This window comes from Glandiceps talaboti, chromosome 7 (genome assembly GCF_964340395.1).
Source record: "Glandiceps talaboti chromosome 7, keGlaTala1.1, whole genome shotgun sequence".
Taxonomy (NCBI): domain Eukaryota; kingdom Metazoa; phylum Hemichordata; class Enteropneusta; family Spengelidae; genus Glandiceps; species Glandiceps talaboti.
This window is the reverse complement of record NC_135555.1, coordinates 1,701,425-1,724,942: the sequence shown is the minus strand read 5'-3', so window position 1 is coordinate 1,724,942 and position 23,518 is coordinate 1,701,425. Positions and strand designations below refer to the sequence as shown.

Below are 23,518 nucleotides of genomic sequence, written 5' to 3'. Positions count from 1 at the left end.
GAATGCCAGGCCAAAATAACAAAGCTTTCAGTCAATGATGACATCATCACTGCTGTAGTGACAGCAATATGGAATGTCAGGCCACAATTACAAAGCTGTCAGTCTAGAGATGGAATTGCACTAAATTTCACTAAATAATCATGAATTGGTTAAAACTGAGTATCCATATACATGTATCCACAATTAAACAGATTATCATCCATCAAGGACCAAAAATCAAAGTAACAGGAAATCAGGTAGTTGTTGAGGCAATTACAAGTTATCACATATACACCCCTATTTCCAATCAAATGGAGTGGCCCTCATTACAGCATCATGTAATAAAAACCAAAGTTTGGTTATAAGATTCATAAAATAGAGGTGTCTGAGTGAACTTCTAAAGGTTATTTTCATCACATCTGATTTCATATTGAAAATATGTTACCACAATCAGGTGTATTCACAGAAGTCTTTAGTCTCTGGTGTTATCAGAAATTCTCTAACACTGCCCGTGAAAAGGAACAAAATTATCCACATTCCATTCACTATTTCTCCTACATGCACCTTTATTCTACATCATTGTATCTCTCATACCCAGAATTACTCATCATGTTGCCATGACTACCGTGTCTTCGTGTCCAATCCATGGTTTGTTTGAGTTCACCGTATGACAGGTGTAATTGTTTAACTTCCTCAGTATGACGTCTTCTAGTTTCATCTAATTCTTTTAGTAAATGATCATTGGTAGTGACTAAAGACCTGTAAATACAAACACACAAATGCACTTACAGCTACTGTTCAAGTTTCCAGGATATTTTCATAAATTTCTCTTTTTATACATATTTCCACTTTTTTTACTCTTAAAAGTTTCCTAACCTAGTGCTATCCATGGCATCAAATCTCAACATCTCTTTTTACATCTAGCTCAATGAGGTTCTAAGATTTCCTAACCTAGTGCTATCCATGGCATCAAATCTCAAGATCTCTTTTACGTCTAGCACAATAGGGTCCTAAGATTTCCTAACCTAGTGCTATCCATGGCATCAAATCTCAAGATCTCTTTTTACGTCTAGCACAATAGGGTCCTAAGATTTCCTAACCTAGTGCTATCCATGGCATCAAATCTCAAGATCTCTTTTTACGCCTAGTTCAATAAGGTCCTAAGATTTCCTAACCTAGTGCTATCCATGGCATCAAATCTCAAGATCTCTTTTTACGCCTAGTTCAATAAGGTCCTAAGATTTCCTAACCTAGTGCTATCCATGGCATCAAATCTCAAGATCTCTTTTTACGTCTAGCACAATAGGGTCCTAAGATTTCCTAACCTAGTGCTATCCATGGCATCAAATCTCAAGATCTCTTTTATGTCTAGCACAATAAGGTCCTAAGATTTCCTAACCTAGTGCTATCCATGGCATCAAATCTCAAGATCTCTTTTACGTCTAGCGCAATAGGGTCCTAAGATTTCCTAACCTAGTGCTATCCATGGCATCAAATCTCAAGATCTCTTTTATGTCTAGCACAATAAGGTCCTAAGATTTCCTAACCTAGTGCTATCCATGGCATCAAATCTCAAGATCTCTTTTACGTCTAGCGCAATAGGGTCCTAAGATTTCCTAACCTAGTGCTATCCATGGCATCAAATCTCAAGATCTCTTTTATGTCTAGCTCAATGAGGTCCTAAGATGAAATTTAAAATTCAAGTGAAGCCACCCACTCAGTTATTTACATCATGGTGGGTGAAGAGATGATTACATACCACAGATAGCAATAGTTTAGATCTTTACCAACTTTCAATGATATTTATATACAGGCACACTTTTGTTGCAAACACAAATTGATCCCACAATACAAACATCAAGACAATGTGGACGTGTTTCTAATCTTTAAATCACTACACTTTGCAAAATTTTGGATATTTAACATTCCATTCATTTCATAAATGTTGATTCTGTGAGATCACTCTTAGAAAAAAAATATACATGTTTATCGTCATGATCACACTGACGTCAAACACTAAAAAAACTGACTTTGGCTGAAGGGTAAGTCTGACCTGAACTCTAGAGGGCAGTATACACTATCAAAACCAATACCAGATTTATTCATCTGTATAATGGTAGCCATGTCAGAAGTCACAGCTTTCAAATGACATTCACTATAATCAAATGGCTAGTTACTTCACCATTTAATTCAACATCAACCCCCCCCCCCACACACACACACACACACACAGGAAATAGCAACTTACTTGTGACTTTCTTGTAACATATTGGCTAACTCTTGTAACTGTGTATGGTGTTTAATCTGAAGATTACATTTCTCAATGTCAAATCTCAATTTCTCATTTTCTCTATTCAGTTCATCTGAAAGAAGATATAAAAAATGTTAATATGTTGTGTGTTTTGTATTTCATCATATTGTACCATACTGTATTATCATCTCATCTCACATCTTATTGTATTGTGTTGTATTGTGTTGTGTTGTATGAAATTGTATCATAGCGTATCATATTGCAATAATCAAATCATACCTTATATTGTATAGTATAGTATCACATCATACCATATCATATGGAATCAATCCATATCATATCGCATTGTATTGTATTGTATTGTATTGTGTTGTGTTGTGTTGTGTTGCGTTGCGTTGCGTTGCGTTGCATTGCATTGCATTGCATTGCATTGCATTGCACTGCACTGCGTTGCATTGCGTTGCGTTGCATTGCATTGCATTGCATTGCATTGCATTGCATTGCATTGCATTGCATTGCATTGTATTGTATTGTATTGTATTGTATTGTATTGTATTGTATTGTATTGTATTGTATTGTACTGTACTGTACTGTACCGTACCATACCGTACCATATCATATCGTATTGTATCGCATCGTCTCATATTGTATTGCCCTGTCATGAATTTACTTTAAGCTGCAATGTAATGCAACTAAGTCATGGATAAGTACCTCAACTACAAGACTATATATTCTTTTGTTTTCTTCAATTGTATTATTATAGTCCTATTGTTACCATCAAACAAAGACTATTACTGTTACTGTGTTAGTCAATTTGAAAACTTACTCTATTATACTCATACTGTAAACTTACCGATTTGTCTATCCACTGTACTGACATTAGATACTGTCATTGCTGTACCATTATTTACATTTGCTATTTGACCTTTCAACTTTTGGCTTTCCTCCATGGACTGCTGTAGTCTGGCCCGTAACACATTCTGTCAAAACACATATGGTTATTATAATATAATTGTTAAACACAAGATGGTTATTTGTGGTGCATTCTACACCTGTACAGCTGATGAATGGTTAGCCATACCTACAATAAATGACTTGGTCCATACAGATACAAAATAAATGACTTGGTCCATACAGATACACAATAAATGACTTGGGCCATACAGATACACAATAAATGACTTGGTCCATACAGATAAACAATAAATGACTTGGTTCATACAGATACACAATAAATGACTTGGTCCATACAGATACACAATCAATGACTTGGGCCATACAGATACACAATAAATGACTTGGTCCATACAGATACACAATAAATGACTTGGTCCATACAGATACACAATCAATGACTTGGTTCATACAGATACACAATAAATGACTTGGTCCATACTGATACACAATAAATGACTTGGTCCATACAGATACACAATAAATGACTTGGTCCATACTGATACACAATAAATGACTTGGTCCATACAGATACACAATAAATGACTTAGTCCATACAGATACACAATAAATGACTTGGTCCATACTGATACACAATAAATGACTTGGTCCATACAGATACACAATAAATGACTTGGTCCATACTGATACACAATAAATGACTTGGTCCATACAGATACACAATAAATGACTTGGTCCATACTGATACACAATAAATGACTTGGTCCATACAGATACACAATAAATGACTTGGTCCATACAGATACACAATAAATGACTTGGTCCATACTGATACACAATAAATGACTTGGTCCATACTGATACACAATAAATGACTTGGTCCATACAGATACACAATAAATGACTTGGTCCATACTGATACACAATAAATGACTTGGTCCATACTGATACACAATAAATGACTTGGTCCATACAGATACACAATAAATGACTTGGTCCATACAGATACAAAATAAATGACTTGGTCCATACAGATACACAATAAATGACTTGGTCCATACAGATACACAATAAATGACTTGGTCCATACAGATACACAATAAATGACTTGGTCCATACTGATACACAATAAATGACTTGGTCCATACAGATACACAATAAATGACTTGGTCCATACAGATACACAATAAATGACTTGGTCCATACAGATACACAATAAATGACTTGGTCCATACTGATACACAATAAATGACTTGGTCCATACAGATACACAATAAATGACTTGGTCCATACTGATACACAATAAATGACTTGGTCCATACTGATACACAATAAATGACTTGGTCCATACAGATACACAATAAATGACTTGGTCCATACTGATACACAATAAATGACTTGGTCCATACTGATACACAATAAATGACTTGGTCCATACTGATACACAATAAATGACTTGGTCCATACTGATACACAATAAATGACTTGGTCCATACTGATACACAATAAATGACTTGGTCCATACTGATACACAATAAATGACTTGGTCCATACTGATACACAATAAATGACTTGGTCCATACTGATACACAATAAATGACTTGGTCCATACTGATACACAATAAATGACTTGGTCCATACTGATACACAATAAATGACTTGGTCCATACTGATACACAATAAATGACTTGGTCCATACAGATACACAATAAATGACTTGGTCCATACTGATACACAATAAATGACTTGGTCCATACAGATACACAATAAATGACTTGGTCCATACTGATACACAATAAATGACTTGGTCCATACAGATACACAATAAATGACTTGGTCCATACAGATACACAATAAATGACTTGGTCCATACTGATACACAATAAATGACTTGGTCCATACAGATACACAATAAATGACTTGGTCCATACTGATACACAATAAATGACTTGGTCCATACTGATACACAATAAATGACTTGGTCCATACAGATACACAATAAATGACTTGGTCCATACAGATACACAATAAATGACTTGGTCCATACTGATACACAATAAATGACTTGGTCCATACTGATACACAATAAATGACTTGGTCCATACTGATACACAATAAATGACTTGGTTCATACAGATACACAATAAATGACTTGGTCCATACAGATACACAATAAATGACTTGGTCCATACTGATACACAATAAATGACTTGGTCCATACAGATACACAATAAATGACTTGGTCCATACAGATACACAATAAATGACTTGGTCCATACAGATACACAATAAATGACTTGGTCCATACAGATACACAATAAATGACTTGGTCCATACAGATACACAATAAATGACTTGGTTCATACAGATACACAATAAATGACTTGGTCCATACTGATACACAATAAATGACTTGGTCCATACTGATACACAATAAATGACTTGGTCCATACAGATACACAATAAATGACTTGGTCCATACAGATACACAATAAATGACTTGGTCCATACAGATACACAATAAATGACTTGGTCCATACAGATACACAATAAATGACTTGGACATACAGATACACAATAAATGACTTGGTCCATACAGATACACAATAAATGACTTGGACATACAGATACACAATAAATGACTTGGTCCATACAGATACACAATAAATGACTTGGTCCATACTGATACACAATAAATGACTTGGTCCATACTGGTACGTTCAGACTACACTGAATAATCACTTAAACCATAGACATTTATTGGAAAGCTCTCCAAAGTCTATGTTTCAACACTATTTTGTAAGAAACCCTTGTGAAATAATGTGATGAAGATACCATTAGCTGTGATCCTGTCATGTTGCAAAGGTGTACACTACACTGGATACAATATTATGAGTCAGACACAATCTGATTAAAATTCGATGTAGAGGTCGGCTAATCATTCATTGCTATTTTACCTTCGTTATTTTGCCTGAATTGACCTTCTTGGTACATGTTTACAGAACTACAGAAACTTTGTTTCTGACATCTTCTGTCATATACAGGTCTGTGACTTCATTAGTTTTCTATAGTATAATTCACCCATTTATCAAGCTGTCACTCACATTATCATTACATCACATCTGATTACATAAGACAGTAATAGGGAACTTGCAAACCCGCCATGTTGAATGTTGCATTATGGGAAATGTGATAATAAATGCTAATCAATTAGTATTATGAACAATATTGTTACATTGTTTGTAACCACAAATGATCAATTCATAGTCACCCTGACCATTGTGGGAGGTTCATTGTATCGGTAGCTCCAGAGTAGGTAATACAATAACTTCAGATAATCCCATAGTCCTTTGAGTCTGAGCATGCACAGTCTGGATTGCAAGTTCCCTATTCAGCCAATCACAGTATAAGTTTTACTACAGTATCTCCACCTACCATATCTCTTTGAGCTTCTTCTAATGCTGATTTCATATCTTTTGTTTGACTATCGCTATTTTTCTGTGACATTCTACCACGTAGTGCTACATTTTCCTGTGCAAAGTGTGCCAAGTCTCCCTGTAGTTTTTCAAGTTCTGACTGGTTAGATTCATTGATATCACTCACATAGTTTGCAACCACAGTCTTGGCTTGATCTAGGAATAAATAACAGTAAATAACATATATCTCATTGACTACAATGACAGAACCCCATGATGCATGAGTACAAGTGTGACTTACTCAGGGTATTTACACAAGTGTCTGTGGTGTTCTTTATGGCCATACTTTCCAGAGTTTAGTAAGAGAAACTGCAAAACACTGCACAAGTATGTTTCATCCAATATTATACATTAATTTTATATACTTGACAAGTGCTCATACTTATAGATCAAACAACAGGTGACAATTTTCCATCTTTATTTCAAGATGTCTGAACAATATCTTGGCATAAAATTTGAATCTTATTTGAATTTACACCAACTCAATGACTAACAGACAGATAAATAAAGGTACTGTGGAGTTTCTATGAAATTGGAAACTGAAAGTGAATTCTTTATTAACCCTTTCAGAGAACTATCATGTTTATTCTTGAAATGCAAGTAATTCTACCTGGTAATTCAACAAGTTGGGGGTCAAAGGTCATATTATTATACAGAAGGTTGGATAGGTAAAATAATCAGGGGTGATAATGTTAACATAGGGACAAAATTTAGCAGACTCTGCCCAAATTAATGAGCAAAGAATATGGTCAAGTTGGTTTTATCAATCACTAAAAGATGCTGATTACATGTACTTGCATTGGAAAACAAGAATTTTATCTCTGTATCTTAGTGCACAATACAGTCTATATAATGAAAAACTTACTTAGAAATTTAGCATTTTTGTGTAGAGACTTTGAACCATTCCAGTACCTATCCACCAGCGTTAGAAATCTTTCAATGAATTGTTTTTGTTGAGGAGTGTCAGCTTCAAGCACAATTTCATCATTAGTGACATCTGACTTAGAAGAGTTGGGTTGATAAGATTGAACTCTGTCTCTGGTTGGTGGAGACTGTCAAACAAAACACAAGACATAATTTGATGACACAAATTACAAAACAAGATATTAAAATAATGAATAAAGATCAAAAGTATTGACAGGGTATATTATCATCAAACCACTATGATCACAAAATCTTAGAAACAGAAATACCAAATTTTCACTGGCCTCTCTCTCGACAGTATCATATGGGTTGAATCAAAAATCCCACTCATGACTTTTGAAACAAGTTGTTTTAAAACAGTCACTTCATCAGTTCATGTTTATTTGTAAAAAAATAAGTTTACGTTTGGCACTGATGCCTACAAACATGCTAAGTACCATAATCTCCATATTGACGACAAATAAGGATACACAACATTGAACATACCATTGATCTTTCAATAGGTGCTGTCACTATCACTTCTTTTCTCCTCTCTAATTGGTCAACTGCTTTATCATGTGATACACTAGAAGACACCTTATTGGATGAAATCATTGGAATTTCAGAATGTGTAGCTGGTGGGTTATGACTTGATTGGCCATCACCATGATCTGTAATAACAATCAACAATACTTCAAATACTCAAATGTCAAATAAACAACATGACATAGGTACAGTAAATTCTAGAAACCTGGTTCTTCTAATAAAATTCCTTACACATAAACCTATAATTTGGGTTCATTTTACTAGCTCACCTGTCTTAACAAATCAATGGCATCAAATTTCAAATTTTCAATGTGATAAGTCATATATGTATGGTAAAGTCACAAATAATGTATCTACAGACCATGTAATACTTTCTTTGCAAATAGCATCATTTGAATGGAAATAGCAATAAATTCTTTAAATTATGCCATGCTCTGACATGATTCTTTTTAAAATGGGATACTTTGCACACATACAATATCTGATTGGTCCATTTCAACAATGACAGAAAGTGAATGTGTGTATGCATGTTATAGTTATAAATCTGTATGGACCAATATTTTCATGACATCTACAAACAGAAAGATTATCAACATGGTACTCAACACATGCATTTGATGTATCTTTGTGTCACACAACAATTGCAATATTTGCCAGTCTGTTTCCGACAGCTTGTGGTTGGGCTCCGATTGTGAAGTACACTGTATTTGAAATACAACACATGCCATGTTTCACAGGAGAAATGAGCTCTTGCTTGTTGTTAACCCTACTTCCAATGAACCAGTGATTATTTTATTATGAGTTTGCTTGAATCTAGAACTAAGGTTAGTATGCTAATGAATGATGAATTTATGCTAATGAGTACACACCTCTTACTGCCCATGGAGCTGGTGTAAAGTTAGCTTTAGATGAATATGCTGTGTATGCTTGACTTTCATCTTTATATCTACGATTTACATCAGCTTCTTTTCTGATCTGTTCAACTTCATCAGCAAACTGTACTTTCATTCTTTCTCTGTGTGATTGGTGGCTGGCAAACATACTTTTGCCTGTAGACGGGAAGGGTTCAGTTGGGGAAGGTGGTGTCATAGTTATCATGGGTATGATATTACCACTTGTGTTAAGTCTGCTTTGTTTACATTCCATGGTCAACTTGCCATTTCTTTGGTCTGTAGTCACAGGGATAAAGACAAACAGAGACAAGGAGGTACACACAAAGGAGATAGAATGACAATTGGCATGGTATAAAATTTAGCAATTAGCAGTGGACGGATACAGACATATATTTGGCAGAATGACACAGCAAAGGATACAAGTTAGAAGGTAGCATTGGATAGATAAGTAAAGGTGGACAGAATGGTGACGTGTTGGAAACATGAAGAAATCTAATAATGTAGATGTAGGCAACACAATAATAATGATATGGATGAATGAATGTACATGTAGGGTTTCAGTGAACAATGCCAATCACGCAGGTGACACAAACAGCTGTAGTGGGGTAGTCACAGCAGAAGAATAGTGGCAGGTTCAACTTGACAATAAGAACTCACATACATAGACACTCACACAGACAAAATTAGTTGTACTTTATGTCAGTAAAGTGGTCTGCATTTGTGACTACAGAATCACAATAGAAATTCTGAAATTGTTTTTTCCATCAGGAGGTCAAAGTTGACAAGAAAGGGGAATGACCTGTCAGTGGCTGAGTAGACATTGTATACAACACAGAATTAAAGGTACAATCAAAAGAACAGATATGAGTCTTGTTTGAAATAAATTTATCTCATATACTTCTCATGATGACAAACCAAAGTTGATAGTATGTTGTAGTATGAATGACTTTTGTTTGAATAAATCTTCTGTAACACCCATCGAACTAAAATTCTGAACATGCAGATTTAATATTTAGCTGTTTGTATGCATACACTGAAATAAATGTTCACAAGTGTACATATCTAAAAATACCATGGTTAGAAACATTTCATTACACAGTAGTGTGGTTTGGAAAACAGATGATTTATCAACTCAACCTGTAAAAGCTTAAAGCACAAGACAACAGAAAATGCAACATCTGTTATGCAAGAGTAACAATGCCCAGCATTTTAGACTGTCTAGTCTATTATAGCATGTGATGATAGTAGTGTTGGGGCAGGATAAACCTTTGATAAACTGAATTGCCAGGGTCAATTTTGTCCAGTTTTAGAGGCCATTCTGACAACATCGGAATATTGGTCTGCAACCCAGTAATATTGAATATCACATGCATGCACTTTTCATACCTTGCAGATACTGTTTAACTTGAGAGGACTCACCTGAATTTCCAAATATCTGTCTGGATTGGTGGTTGGCTGTACCATTCTTGACAGGTGTGGACTCTCTAAATGAGGAAGATTTCAATGGAGATGGGGGATATTTAGTACTAGGCATTATATCACCTCCTGCCAATGGGTCATCCGATAACTTTTCTGCTCTGTCCATTTCTCGCATGTCTATGAATAAAGAGGCAATACACAGTTCAACAAATAATATAATGGCAAATAACACACAAAATGACAACAAAGTAGATAGAAAGACATTACTAGTTATATTACAAAGAAAACCTGACAAAAATCACACATATATTCACACATATATTCACACATCCATCCCATCCATCCCCGACACACACACACACACACACACACACACACACACACACACACACACAGACAGACAGACACACAGACAGACCACACAGACAGACACACAGACAGACAGACAGACAGACAGACAGACAGACACACACACACACACACACACACACACACACACACACACACACACACACACACACACACACACAATTGTTCTATGTTAACATAAGTCATACCACTCCTCTGTATAGCTGTTCAATTTCTAAAACAAAGACAAATGTATTTCTTATATCTAAAAAAAAGGTTACAACTCCTGTATAAAACTGATATTTCACAAATGTAATCGTATACTATATGGGTTACTTAAAATGAGTCTTAAATGTTGCATACCTTCTATTGGATGTTCATCTACAGCAGGTAACTTAGCATAAGAACCGGTAACTTGACGTGGTTTATTAAGATCACCAGATGTACTAGCTATTAAATCTAATACCTCACAGTCATCATCATCTAATGCTGCAATCAATCAAATAGAACATCAATGTTACTGTACAAGCATGTCTTTGTACCACAATATCTCTAACTCATATCTTTTTACAAAAACATATTTTGCAGAATGGATATACCCAGCAAAAGAGAGATACAAACTGAGATGGAGTGAGACAGAGAGACAAAGACAGAGATAGTGATGTAAACAGAGTTAGAGACAGACAGACAGACAGACAGACAGACAGACAGACAGACAGACAGACAGACAGACAGACAGACAGACAGACAGACAGACAGACAGACAGACAGACAGACAGACAGATAAGAAACTAAATAATTACCTGTTATTTTTTTACCAATACTTTTAACATATTCAGCCCTAGTGTTTGGAGGTCTTTCTTCTGCAGGCTCTGGTAATGCTGGGTGTTCTGTTAGATCAGTTGCCTTGGTGATAAAAAAAGAATTATAGTGCAAGAGTTTGTTCATATCCATTCACAGATACATTTTATGAGTTCATGTTTCACAAGTTATATCAACAATGGTAGAATTGATTATTGATATCTTGAACTTATTAGTAAATTAACTAATGAGACACACATAATACTGAATTTGATTTTCTTAGAGAATACAAACATGGTGACACTCCACAGTAAATATATATACAAAACACACACCTGCTAATACAATGCTACTCTGTACAGTTTTTACTACAAAGGGTGGCAATATAACATGGTGACAGTGGAGTAATGATACAAAACACACACTAACAATGCTAACCATGGAACAGTTTTAATTTCTCAGTCAGATGATACAAACCACTATGACACTGGACTAAAGTTGTGTATCAACGTTGGTACTGCTAACATAACACTATGACACTGGAGTAAAGAGGTGTACCAACATTTACTAACATAATACTTACCTGATCTGTACCAAAATGAGTTAAAGCTGCTTTCCTTTCACTGTCTCTAACTGTCCTGTCATCTGGTTAAAACAAAACATCAAATTAGCCGTTAAATTATGCAATTACATGGTCAATACACTATGACATTAATTAGTTACCCCTGCAGAGTTTACCACAGTACATATATCAGTACATATTGTCATCTTCACCCATGCTGAAAACAATCTAATTCATTTTAAAGATTTTATCAGTTGATCAATTCATAATCATGATGTTGACTATATTTTTCTCATGGGCTAGCTAAGAGACTTGTTTCGATGTAACTAGTAATACCAAGACAAGTCTCTCGGCTACTCATGGACCAACAATGACTGACAGACTGTGCATGATTTTATCAGTTGATCAATTCATAATCATGATGTTGACTATATTTTTCTCATGGGCTAGCTAAGAGACTTGTTTCGATGTAACTAGTAATACCAAGACAAGTCTCTCGGCTACTCATGGACCAACAATGACTGACAGACTGTGCATGATTCAAAATACATGTACTGTAAACCGAGATATTGTCACTGCTGGAAAATTCTGTAATTTTGCATATTCAGCTAGTTCTCAAAGACTATGATTTACCAGACTGGTACAATATGTTCATGTACAAAAAGGCATTTTGGTCACTACTTATTTTCACTAATTACCAGACTGATACAATATGTTCATGTACAAAAAGGTATTTTAGTCACAACTTATTTTTGTGTTTTTGGTTTACAGCGAAGTCAGCAAAAATAACTCTTTTAATAGTGAATATTTCCAGGTTGACTACTTTTTCCACTGTGTGGAAATATACATGAATGGTCAACAACAAAAATTTACAAAATAAAACTGATGAATACTTACCTAATTTCCTGAGGTTTGGTAACATATGAACTAAAAATAATCGGTAATCATGTTCATTCTGTGTCACTGGATTTAATCTTAAATCTAGTTCTTGCAAATTACTATTATATCGTAGTCTATATAAATCATTTAATGTAGATATATTATTGTAATAACTGGATTACAGGTTAAGGAAACATTTTTCTACAATTTAATGTAACCAAACAAATATATCTGAAGACTTCCTTGCACAGAAAATACTAAATCATGTAGGGTAAATGACTAGATGTATAATTTGTGAGAAATTTGCTATGATGTACATTTTTAGTCATATGTAGACAGCTGTATTAACCATACAATAAGGAACAGAATGTTTATCATATATATCATGCGGTATTAAAAAATAAATGAGAAAAATGTCTATCCTTTACTCACAGCACAGTTTGTATGTAAGACTATGATTTTCAGTATCCCAGTGACTTGTTGTCTGCTTAGGAAAGGATCACCAGGTTTGAAAACTAACAGTGAGTTCTCTAGGATAGGTTATCAGTGGTTACTTAAATGTACTAGAGAACCCTTGGTTGAGATATGAGAACTACTTATTACTGACCTAATGAATGTTAGTATTTAAGGACATACTTATGATTACTGAATCATATCATGTCTAGCAACTGGAGGAACTCTCATCAAAGTAGTCAGATATGATATCAAATAACATTAAGGTATAACTGTTTAAGACACCAAAAGATTTCAAAAACTAGTCACAAAATCAAATCAGGACATTTTATATGCAAGTGTCTGGAATGACCAGATAGAGTTGATTCCTACACCAAATTGCTAAATAAAGCTCACTGATGTATGTTGTGAGACAGACCCATAGATAGCAAAGGATACAGGTTTAGTTTATCAAGCATCTTAAGATGTTCGAGTCCTTCTAAACTCACAAGTGCATTCCTGGATAAATCCAAATTTTTTATCCGCTGGAAATTTCTTAGTGAATTACCAAGGTGGCCAATTTTTTCATGGTATGTTCCTGGTAAGGATAATGATCTGACATCACCTGTGAATATAGATTATAACAGGATTATTTTACTATCTAATAGACTGGATTTAGAATAAAATAGACAACTCATATGGCTCAAAGAATGATGTTACAAAATGTCATAATTTAGATCATATTGGAACTCAGTGATATACCAAGTCTGATAATGTGGTCCTGGATAGTGACAGGAGGTGGGGGAGTGTGGGATTGTAAACTAGTGGACACACACAATTCCAACGGGCCCTAACTCACCCTAACATCTAATACATATACAATGTACATCAGGATATTTTGTTTTGTTTGATTTTTGCAATGGGTTACAGTCATGGTGTGTCCTCTAGTAAAAGACAAAATATTTTGTTATGGTCAAAATTATAAAACCTGGATTTCTTGCGAGTCGGCACACGGTAACATAGGACAACACCAAATTTTGGTGTTTCACAATAAATTACTGTGCATCAGCAGCTTGTCAAAAATTAAAGGACACGCTGGTTACGGTTAGCACAGTATGGCATTTGGAATTCAGTTTGGTTTGGTTCATTTTGTTTATCAATGCCACAGATTGCTTGGGTTCACTAATCTTTACTCTTGCCTGTACATGAAATAATAGTGTACAGACTCAGTCAATGATAAATCAATGAAATGCTTAGCAACAATGCACTGATTCTCAATATACAACATATCAAGCGTAATAGAGGATACGTAACAATTTAAAATCTAACTGTCTTACCCTAGACTCAGATGTCTGATTAATGTATTGAATTTTTATTCTCAAAAATGGGAAAGAACATAAAATCTATGCTAGGATAAAATTACCATATTACAAGACTGCTGAGTAACCATGGTAACTCTGCTATTGATTAAAGACCTTGGGTTAATAAATATCATATACATGTATACTGATAAGATAAAGATCGGATAGTAGTTTTATTGAGTTTTAACAGTTTTCTATCTAGTAATGAATAAAACTGACAACATGGTGTTATTTACTGGTAATGTAAATCTTGATAAAAAATACATGTTCTTACTTGAAATCAGTCAGTAATAACTAATATTGCCATACTTGACACTTATACCCAATGTGTCATAAATTAAGAAAAATCTGGGATGATTAAGATCTCACTTCTACAGAAATGTTTACAACTTCTGATTTTGCCAACAGTGCAGGCATTATAAATTTACTTCGAAATATTAAATCATTCAATATTTCTGTTTTATTTTTTCTAAACATGGATAAAAATCACAGATTTGTATCACACTGGTTTTGTCACTTCTCATCTTCAACTCAGTAACAAGGTCCCCTAGGTCCCTAATATTTCTCTTGGGAAAAATATTGGGAATTATAAATTCATACTTTCATTGTATAAGTAGAGCGAGTACTTTGATGACACTATCATAATAATAATGGGTCTACTAATCACATTCACCATCAACAGACATTCAGACAACTGCAACCTAACACACCTCATAAGAAGTGTGCTATGTCTGTAAGCATTCAAAGACAAAATCAATATAGCATTGTATGTAATCACCTTTATGATGACAAACCCAGGGTGAAATCAATAAACAGAGGTTAGTTTATGTGTTGAATGTTTGATGACACTATTGTGCAATCTCAATGGGTGTTCAGTGTTTGTAATCTTTATTAGTATAGCACATTGTTGTGGTATATGTATTGAGGTTGTATGATGGTTCCTAGATATATTTATGACAAATCAAATAAGTTACAGCTCAAATTTAAAATTCACTAATGTGATTAAAATGTACATGATTACATCACAGTAAGTCAACACTAAGTCTATAGTATATCTACTGTACAGTGACAATGCTCATTGTTGACTGCAATTAAGTAAAGTAATCAAGTGACAACTCATCTTTTTGCCATTTTCAAGACTTTACTATAAATTATGCTTGAATGGATTTTTTTCTGAATTCAACTAATAGTCATTTATAGAAACCAATCTTAAAAAAATTGCCATGTTGTTTTTCAGACAAGTGTGTATCAAACTTGAAGTAGATAATGTGTGTTAGTACACATAACAATATTGAAGTACTGTAATTTATACAAGATGATTGCATAATGACATAGTCCTGAAAACCTAACAATTCTGACAAAATTCACTTAAAAAGCTACAAATTGTACCATACAACAGCAGTTGCCCTTGAAAACAGGATTTCTTCATCAATTTGCAACATTATTTTTAACAACTTACACTGACAAGATTTAAAACAAAGAGCAAATAATTGTAAATATTTCCCTTTTGAGAAAATACAATAATTCAGTTTAACTTTAAAGGCTTGTAGAAATAATTGTACTTTACTTTACTTTACTTTACTTTAAAAAACAACAACAACACATTCATTAATCATTTTGTTAGAGTAACTTCAACCCTGCACATAAGGTATGTAGTGTTTAAGTTATGCATTGTCAGTTACTCTGACTGGTAACATGTAGCAACATGACTGACTATTTAAACAGAGCAAGGAGTTGTACTTTAACAGTATGTAAATCATGGCCGGAATGAATCGGTTTTAGCCAAGCTACTTCACATCATTGTCACATAGTAAATCTATTGTCTACAACTAAACTAATATATACAAGTGTTCTTCTGTACTTCTTATCAGCTAAATATCTAGACACTGTCAATTTGATGTGAAATTTATTTAGTTTAAACAACTTGAAACCATCGTGACCATAGTAAATTTACACCACTTCTCAATGTTTTGGGTTTTGTAACTTTATTTGACAAATCAAATTATTTTCAAATAGGATCTTAAAATGTTTGGTTCAGGTAAATCAAAATTTATAATGGAAAAATAATCAGAGCAATAAATGGCAAATTGCTGCATAAAAGAAAAACTATTTTCTATGATTTGAATAAGTGGATGAATAGTCTGGCAGTGAACTTTTAATTTAAATACATTTTGTATCTTTTTTTTTCGAATTGGTGTCCGACTGTTTATCGTTATTCTACAAAATTACAACAAACAGTGCCGCATGCCATTGATAAACGTTTTTAAAATCTTGGCAACGTTACGCCCACTTGATTATACCATGACCATGGATTATACAAACGCCGCAACGGGAAGAAATAATATTTTTCACCTCATTTTTTTCATTAGTTGACATGTATGTTGAACACTCAAAGGAGGAAACTACCTAAGTGCCAACTGTGTCTACAAAACAGACAAAACACTTCGGATATTTAACTCGACACGGTGCGTGTGTTAGTCCCATATGTGTTTAATTCATCGTTGTGTACACATCATAACACAGGAGATTCAAGAACGTACATGTACACGAACAGCCCAATGGTTGTCCCATTCGGCACAAGAGATGTTCAGAGTTAACAACACATTAAGCGACCCCGTGTGGATTAAAAACTCGAGGAAATATTTAAAATTATAAGAAATCGATAAAATACGAACCCAAATTATCATGTTTTAGTTGAACTCTTTCTCGAATCCAATCCTCCGTCACCGTGAGCGCCATTTTTTCGAACGTTGATAAAGTTGACCAACTCAGTAAACACCGGAAATACTAGAAACACCGGTTATCCCAGGGGCTTCGAAATTTTATGTACAGACACCCCTACTGTAACGTCATAACTGTTTGATGTTTATGACTTCACAGAATATCAAAACACGTAATTTTGTGCTGTGACCTTCAAATGTATTGATTTGTTTGTGAAGAATTAATAAAACAAGTACACAACTTTACTATTACGCATATTGTTAGTGTTACCCTTACCTCCCTATCATAATAGTTTCGTCTTAGGAAAATAGCTTGCATTATGGGTAAAGGGTTTCCTTTTGACCTTTGACATAGGTGTTTCGATGTTCTCCGCATCCGCGTCCGCTCGTGTCGTCCGTAACTATTTTAGGGTTTTTTTGAGCAACAAGTTACCTTATTGTACATAATTCGATGTCAGTTACATACATTTGAAGTTTTACATGTAAAAAGCATTGCAAACTGTATTTGATGAACAAGCCATTTCTTAGACGCGTAGACGTAAGCAAAGTGACGTATCAATGACGTATTGGACTCGGAGACCACACGACTGAAGTTCGAGGACTTCCCCCGATTCACTACACTCTGTGATTGCTGCGGCTTTCTCAGTATTTTTGCCTCCTTCACTATTCAACCTAACAGGTAGAGAGCACTAAACGATCGGTGATAATTTGGATATCAAAATCGCTTCATAAAGCAGAGTATAATTGAGTGTTGACATTTTACAAGTGTAACTTGAATCCAAAGGGATGAATATCCTTCCCAAGAAAAGGTATGTAAACAGTTGCCTCTCTCTTGCGTGTTAGTGTATATGGAAGATATAAACATGGAGGGTGTGATTTTCTCTCCGTGTTATAAAGGAAACATTCACACGTATTTACAATGCAAAGTCACCAAAACGTGCAGCATCAACCATTTATACACAAAACAAACCCTCATATAATTTACTGTTGAATTTTATATAGGGTGAATGATTACACCACTGCAACAAAACGTGTATCCTTTAAATCATTAACTTGACAACTAGCTCAACACTGATGTGTGCCAGATATTAGAGAATGGTTTTCGTCTACAACCACACTGAAGGAAATTCTAAAATTGAATCCTACATGTACATGAAACACCCATTGTTGGTGTATACCTTGTGTATTTGATCATTCACAGAGGGCTTGCAATAAACATTCACTTATTTCTACTGTAAACCATACAGTATTAATACTGTATTAATATTTGTGATTTTGAAGTATCAAGTCCGATATGATAATCAAATTACTTTCAGTTAAATGTACCCAAATCATTCATAACACTAAGTTTACATATTAAAAGTTATGAATTTAATATGTGGCAGTGAAATTATTTTGCATCAGAATAAAATGTATAATAAATTATTGTTACTATGCATAGATGGCATGTAAGGAACAAAGACAACATAGCCAGAGTAAGACGTGATGAAGAACAAGCAGCAGAGGAAGAGAGAGAAAGACAACGAAGAATAGCACTTGCTGTAAGTTGATTTATTTTATAGTGAGGTGTAGTAAACATGGAGTACTACTAGTGATAATTTATTATCATATGTGATTAAGTATTACTGTATTAACCTTAAATCTAAATTAGTTCCATTAGTGTATCAGATACAGTGTGTCATGTCAACCTATCAGCCAGCACTCAGTCAGACAAGACTGTTTATGGCTAAACATCACAACGTATCTCACAGTCTATTCCATCATGATGACATCTTTTATCATTAAGTCATTTTATTGATCGAAAACACATTACAGACATAGATTTTTATGACTTCGATCAGAGTACATTCTCCTCATTTGAAACATCAACTTTGTAGATTTATATTTTCTTTGATTTTTTGGCTTTGTAACCATAGGAACAAGAATCAAGAACTGCTGCTCTCAGAGATAAAGCAAGGAAGCGACGTCGTGGTGAAGATGATGATGATGATGATGATACAAAAAGTGCTATAGCAACTGTAGAAGAGAGTCAAAAGGCTGTCAGTCATGTGAACTTTTTTAGGGAACTTGAAGAAGGAGTAAGTAATTCTTTGATTGTTTTCATAATGTAGTGTACTTTTGCTATTCTACAGTGTTTGAGTCATTGCAAGACTTGTAACTCACCAAGAGTTGCAACTTAGCAAGGAGAGTTGGAACATTTTATTACAATGTAAAGTTTCTTCTCAGTGATAAGTTTACTCATGTCACTTTCATTACTGTACCTTGTACATGTATACTTTACACTCTGCTTACTTGTTCCCTGCAGAAAAAGATTGGAGGTGTGAATAAGGACCATGAGGAAGAAAAGAGATTAGAAAAAGAGAAATACGAGAAGAGTATTGGCTTGTTGACATACTTAGGACAGAGTGTTACTGAGTCGAAAGGTAAGTTGTCATATACATTGTGTATGTCTTGCACTGTAGCTGAACCCAGTAGACATTGAGAGACAAATATGCACACTTTGTAAGTGGTGTGTAGTCTGAAACACACATATTTCAAATTTTCTATTATTCAATTGTTGTCAATACTACCTTATAGGATATTGATAGTATGGTGGAACCCCATGATGTGTGAGTGCAAGTGAGACACACTCAGGGAATTTGGATGAGTATGCCACTGTTCTCTACAGCCATACTTTTACAACCATAGCAAGTGTGAAAGTGCAGCAGAAAACACTGCAAGAATGAGTGCAAAAATCCCTGAGTACCCACACTGGCACTCGCACATAATGAGGTTATGTTATTATTACATAGGTTTATCAAAAACAGCAAATCTCTGAGAAAACCATACTTTGTGATCACACGTTTTTGTGTACAAGAAATAGTTATGCCCTCATTTGCATATCATTAACATACATGTATGCAACAATGTTTTTAATGTGGCATTGCATTGCAAATACCACTGGTATGCAGGTGCACCAGAGCACATAATCACATCACTATATAACAATATGGCTTCTGTAACTCAATGGCCAACACAATAAATGTACCCATAGTTTATAGGTATAGTATAGATGACCAATTTTTTCAGAAATTTTTTTTCTCATGGTCACCTTTTGTTAATTTTGTATTTATTTTTTATACCTACACAGACTCTAAGCCATGGTATATCAATGAAAGCAAGGCTAAGAAACAGAAAACTGAAGAGTCAAACAACAGGTAATTTATATTGCCATTATTTTAAAAATACTTTTCTTAATAAGCACGTCTTTGTCTATTAAAACACTATGTCATTAAGGTGGTGGTAAAGGCTAGGGCGTCAGTTGAATTTGCATATAAAAACTTCATAAAAACCTCGAAGCAATCACTAGTAACAATTTATCACACGCAAAAAAAAATCCATTCATAGTTAGAGGCACTACACATGGATTAAATATTCCAACATTGGAGAGTTTTCTGTGTACACAGAATGATGTCTAATATGGGTTATGTTTATCGACATGCTTAGAACAAAAGTACAACTATTTGGAGACGTACATAGTGTTGATATTATCTAGTAACAAATTTTGTGGTATGCAAATTGTCTTAATGTCAATTTGTAAAAGTCAAAATAGTAAGTATGCATTTATTTGATTTGAATTATAGCTAATAGGGGGTCTGTAAGGTACATTTGTATCAGGGTAACTTCATGAATTAGCCAACCCCTTTCAAACTGTTTAGGTTGGAATGACTCAATATATCTTGCAGTCTAAGAGAACACCTACTGGAGTTATCAGTAGAGGTAACTTTAGCAATAATGTAATTAAATAGAAGAAAGAACAGCTGTAGTTTTTCAGGATGTCACTCTTGAGCATTTAGTTTTGGTTCAATGCCTACAAACAGGAAAAGCTGATAGTAATTTTATGTATTTCTTGTTGACAGAGCTACAGATGTGCTCACAGGACTGAAATATTTATTTGAAATAATATACCACTAGATGGCGCTATTTACTAGAAAGCCAAGCAAGCACATATTCATCATACATGACGTGTAGCAAGCGAAACAACTGCAGACACTACAACCATTGCTAACAAGTGCAAAATTGTGTACCGCTCCCTTAAAAATGTTAAACAGAAATGGGATATGACTCAAATGAAGCAAAGATGGCTGCAGGGGATGATTAGTAATGGATATATGTAATTTTAGGGTAGTACCCTGTATGTTCATGAAGAAGTTTATTAATGGGATTACTCACAACAGCCCACTGCATTCAAAGGTAGCTGTATCGACAGACCTCATGATATAATATGCAGTTATTTTAGCACACTGAAAAACATGCACCTTTATGACAGGTCAAACATGTACAATATACAGTTTGTCATTAGGCTAAATGTGTGTTCAGTAAGGCTTGTTGGGAAACCATGACAACACATTTTGCTTGTTGTACTGGCACCACCGAGGACTCATGTTATGATCATTAATTATGTTTCTTCTTTGATCACAGCACCATTGATTCTAAGAAAAAGGATAAAATGGACCCAATGAGAGAGATGGAGAAATATCTGAAAACAAAGAAACATAAACATAAACACAAACATAGGCTTAAATTTGAGACAACAAACAACAAGGTATTTATCCTCAAATCTATCATTGAATACTGTGTACTATTCCATATTTTGTTAAAATACCTGAAAAATGGCAAAACAGTGTAGAATGACACTACAATACAAATAAGGCATAATTTCAACTGACAAACACGAACTACTACACACCTATTGACTATTGGTAGTTTTAAAACAGTTCAATTTTGTATAGGAAGTTGTTATGCAAGAAATATCATTAATGTTTTTCAGTAACTTGTCAATTCAAAACACATGCACGTTGTCAATCTGACAATTAATTACAAAATCCTTACAATGTTTTTGTTTATTGCAGGAGATCTCTAAACACAAACACAAACACAAGCACAAACATAAAGACAGTAAGAAAGATGAAGAAAGACAGAAACCCACAATTGAACAATTACGAGCTGAAAGAATACGTAGAGAAGCAGCTGAACGATTTAAAGTGAACAGATTACTTTCTGGGCAATCTACAGAAAGTCAACCTAGTACTGAAACTCTTGTAGAAGATAGATCTAGTAGACGATATAATTCTCAGTTTAACCCTGACCTTGTACGGAAACCAAAGAATAGAGACTATATGTGGAATGTCTGATAAATTTAGGTGAATTTACTTCTCAATAAATCTTAAGCCACAATCTTCATGTGGAATGGGTTAATAATGGCAAGGAATTGTCAGTTTTAATCATTCAATCTTTTCTAAAACCACATGTCAACTTGAAGTTCCATAACTTTGAGATTAGAAAGTAACACTACTTTTACCATTTAAGGAAAATTTTATTCAGGAATGTCAGCAAGAATTTTGTTTAGATACAGCCATTTGGGTGTCTTTGTAAGAGTGAAATAAAGCCATTTAGGATGTCTTACAGCAACCAGAATTGTATCATTGTGCACATTTTATATGATGCACAAGCCAAGTTGTACACATTCAAACAGAAAAAAATGGAATTTATTTTCTGGTCATTCTATGTCCTAACAACACACATTAACAATGATTCAGTTGTTTTCATAGGAGTAAAAATTGTTCAAAAACAGCACTGCTTTCCCAGTTTTCCTTAATTAATCAAGGTAACACTGATATAATTTGGTGGAATGATCAGCTGACTTTTCTCAAAAAACAAATATTTGCTGTGTTGTATAATCTATCACTCATCACACACATCAAGACAGCAGAATCTGTCTCACTCATCACACATCAGGAAGGCAGAATCTCTATCACTCATCACATCAAGAACGCAGAATCTGTATCACTCATCACACATCAAGAACGCAGAATCTGTATCACTCATCACACATCAAGAACGCAGAATCTGTATCACTCATCACACATCAAGAACGCAGAATCTGTATCACTCATCACACATCAAGAAGGCAGAATCTGTAACACTCATCACACATCAAGAACGCAGAATTTGTATCACTCATCCATCACACACATCAAGTCAATTTACACA

At 34.4% G+C, this 23,518-nt stretch overlaps 2 protein-coding genes across 2 annotated transcripts; one reads left to right on the top strand and one right to left on the bottom strand.

The window, feature by feature from the left end:
- Window positions 1-278: 278 nt before the first annotated feature.
- Window positions 279-17,504, bottom strand: LOC144438151 (centrosomal protein of 72 kDa-like). The gene is made up of 14 exons (XM_078127182.1): window positions 17,441-17,504; window positions 13,864-14,029; window positions 12,991-13,145; window positions 12,115-12,176; window positions 11,534-11,636; window positions 11,094-11,219; window positions 10,383-10,559; window positions 8,940-9,119; window positions 8,032-8,195; window positions 7,487-7,673; window positions 6,581-6,777; window positions 3,084-3,210; window positions 2,228-2,342; window positions 279-738 (listed from the first exon to the last, which is right to left on the bottom strand). Exons 1-14 carry the CDS (start codon window positions 17,502-17,504, stop codon window positions 546-548), a joined length of 2,016 nt encoding a protein of 671 aa, XP_077983308.1. The 3' UTR covers window positions 279-545.
- Window positions 17,505-17,851: 347 nt separating this feature from the next.
- LOC144437689 (leukocyte receptor cluster member 1 homolog) lies at window positions 17,852-23,073 on the top strand. The gene is made up of 7 exons (XM_078126694.1): window positions 17,852-18,294; window positions 18,927-19,026; window positions 19,402-19,563; window positions 19,791-19,908; window positions 20,616-20,682; window positions 21,947-22,070; window positions 22,378-23,073. Exons 1-7 carry the CDS (start codon window positions 18,272-18,274, stop codon window positions 22,657-22,659), a joined length of 876 nt encoding a protein of 291 aa, XP_077982820.1. The 5' UTR covers window positions 17,852-18,271; the 3' UTR covers window positions 22,660-23,073.
- Window positions 23,074-23,518: the final 445 nt, after the last annotated feature.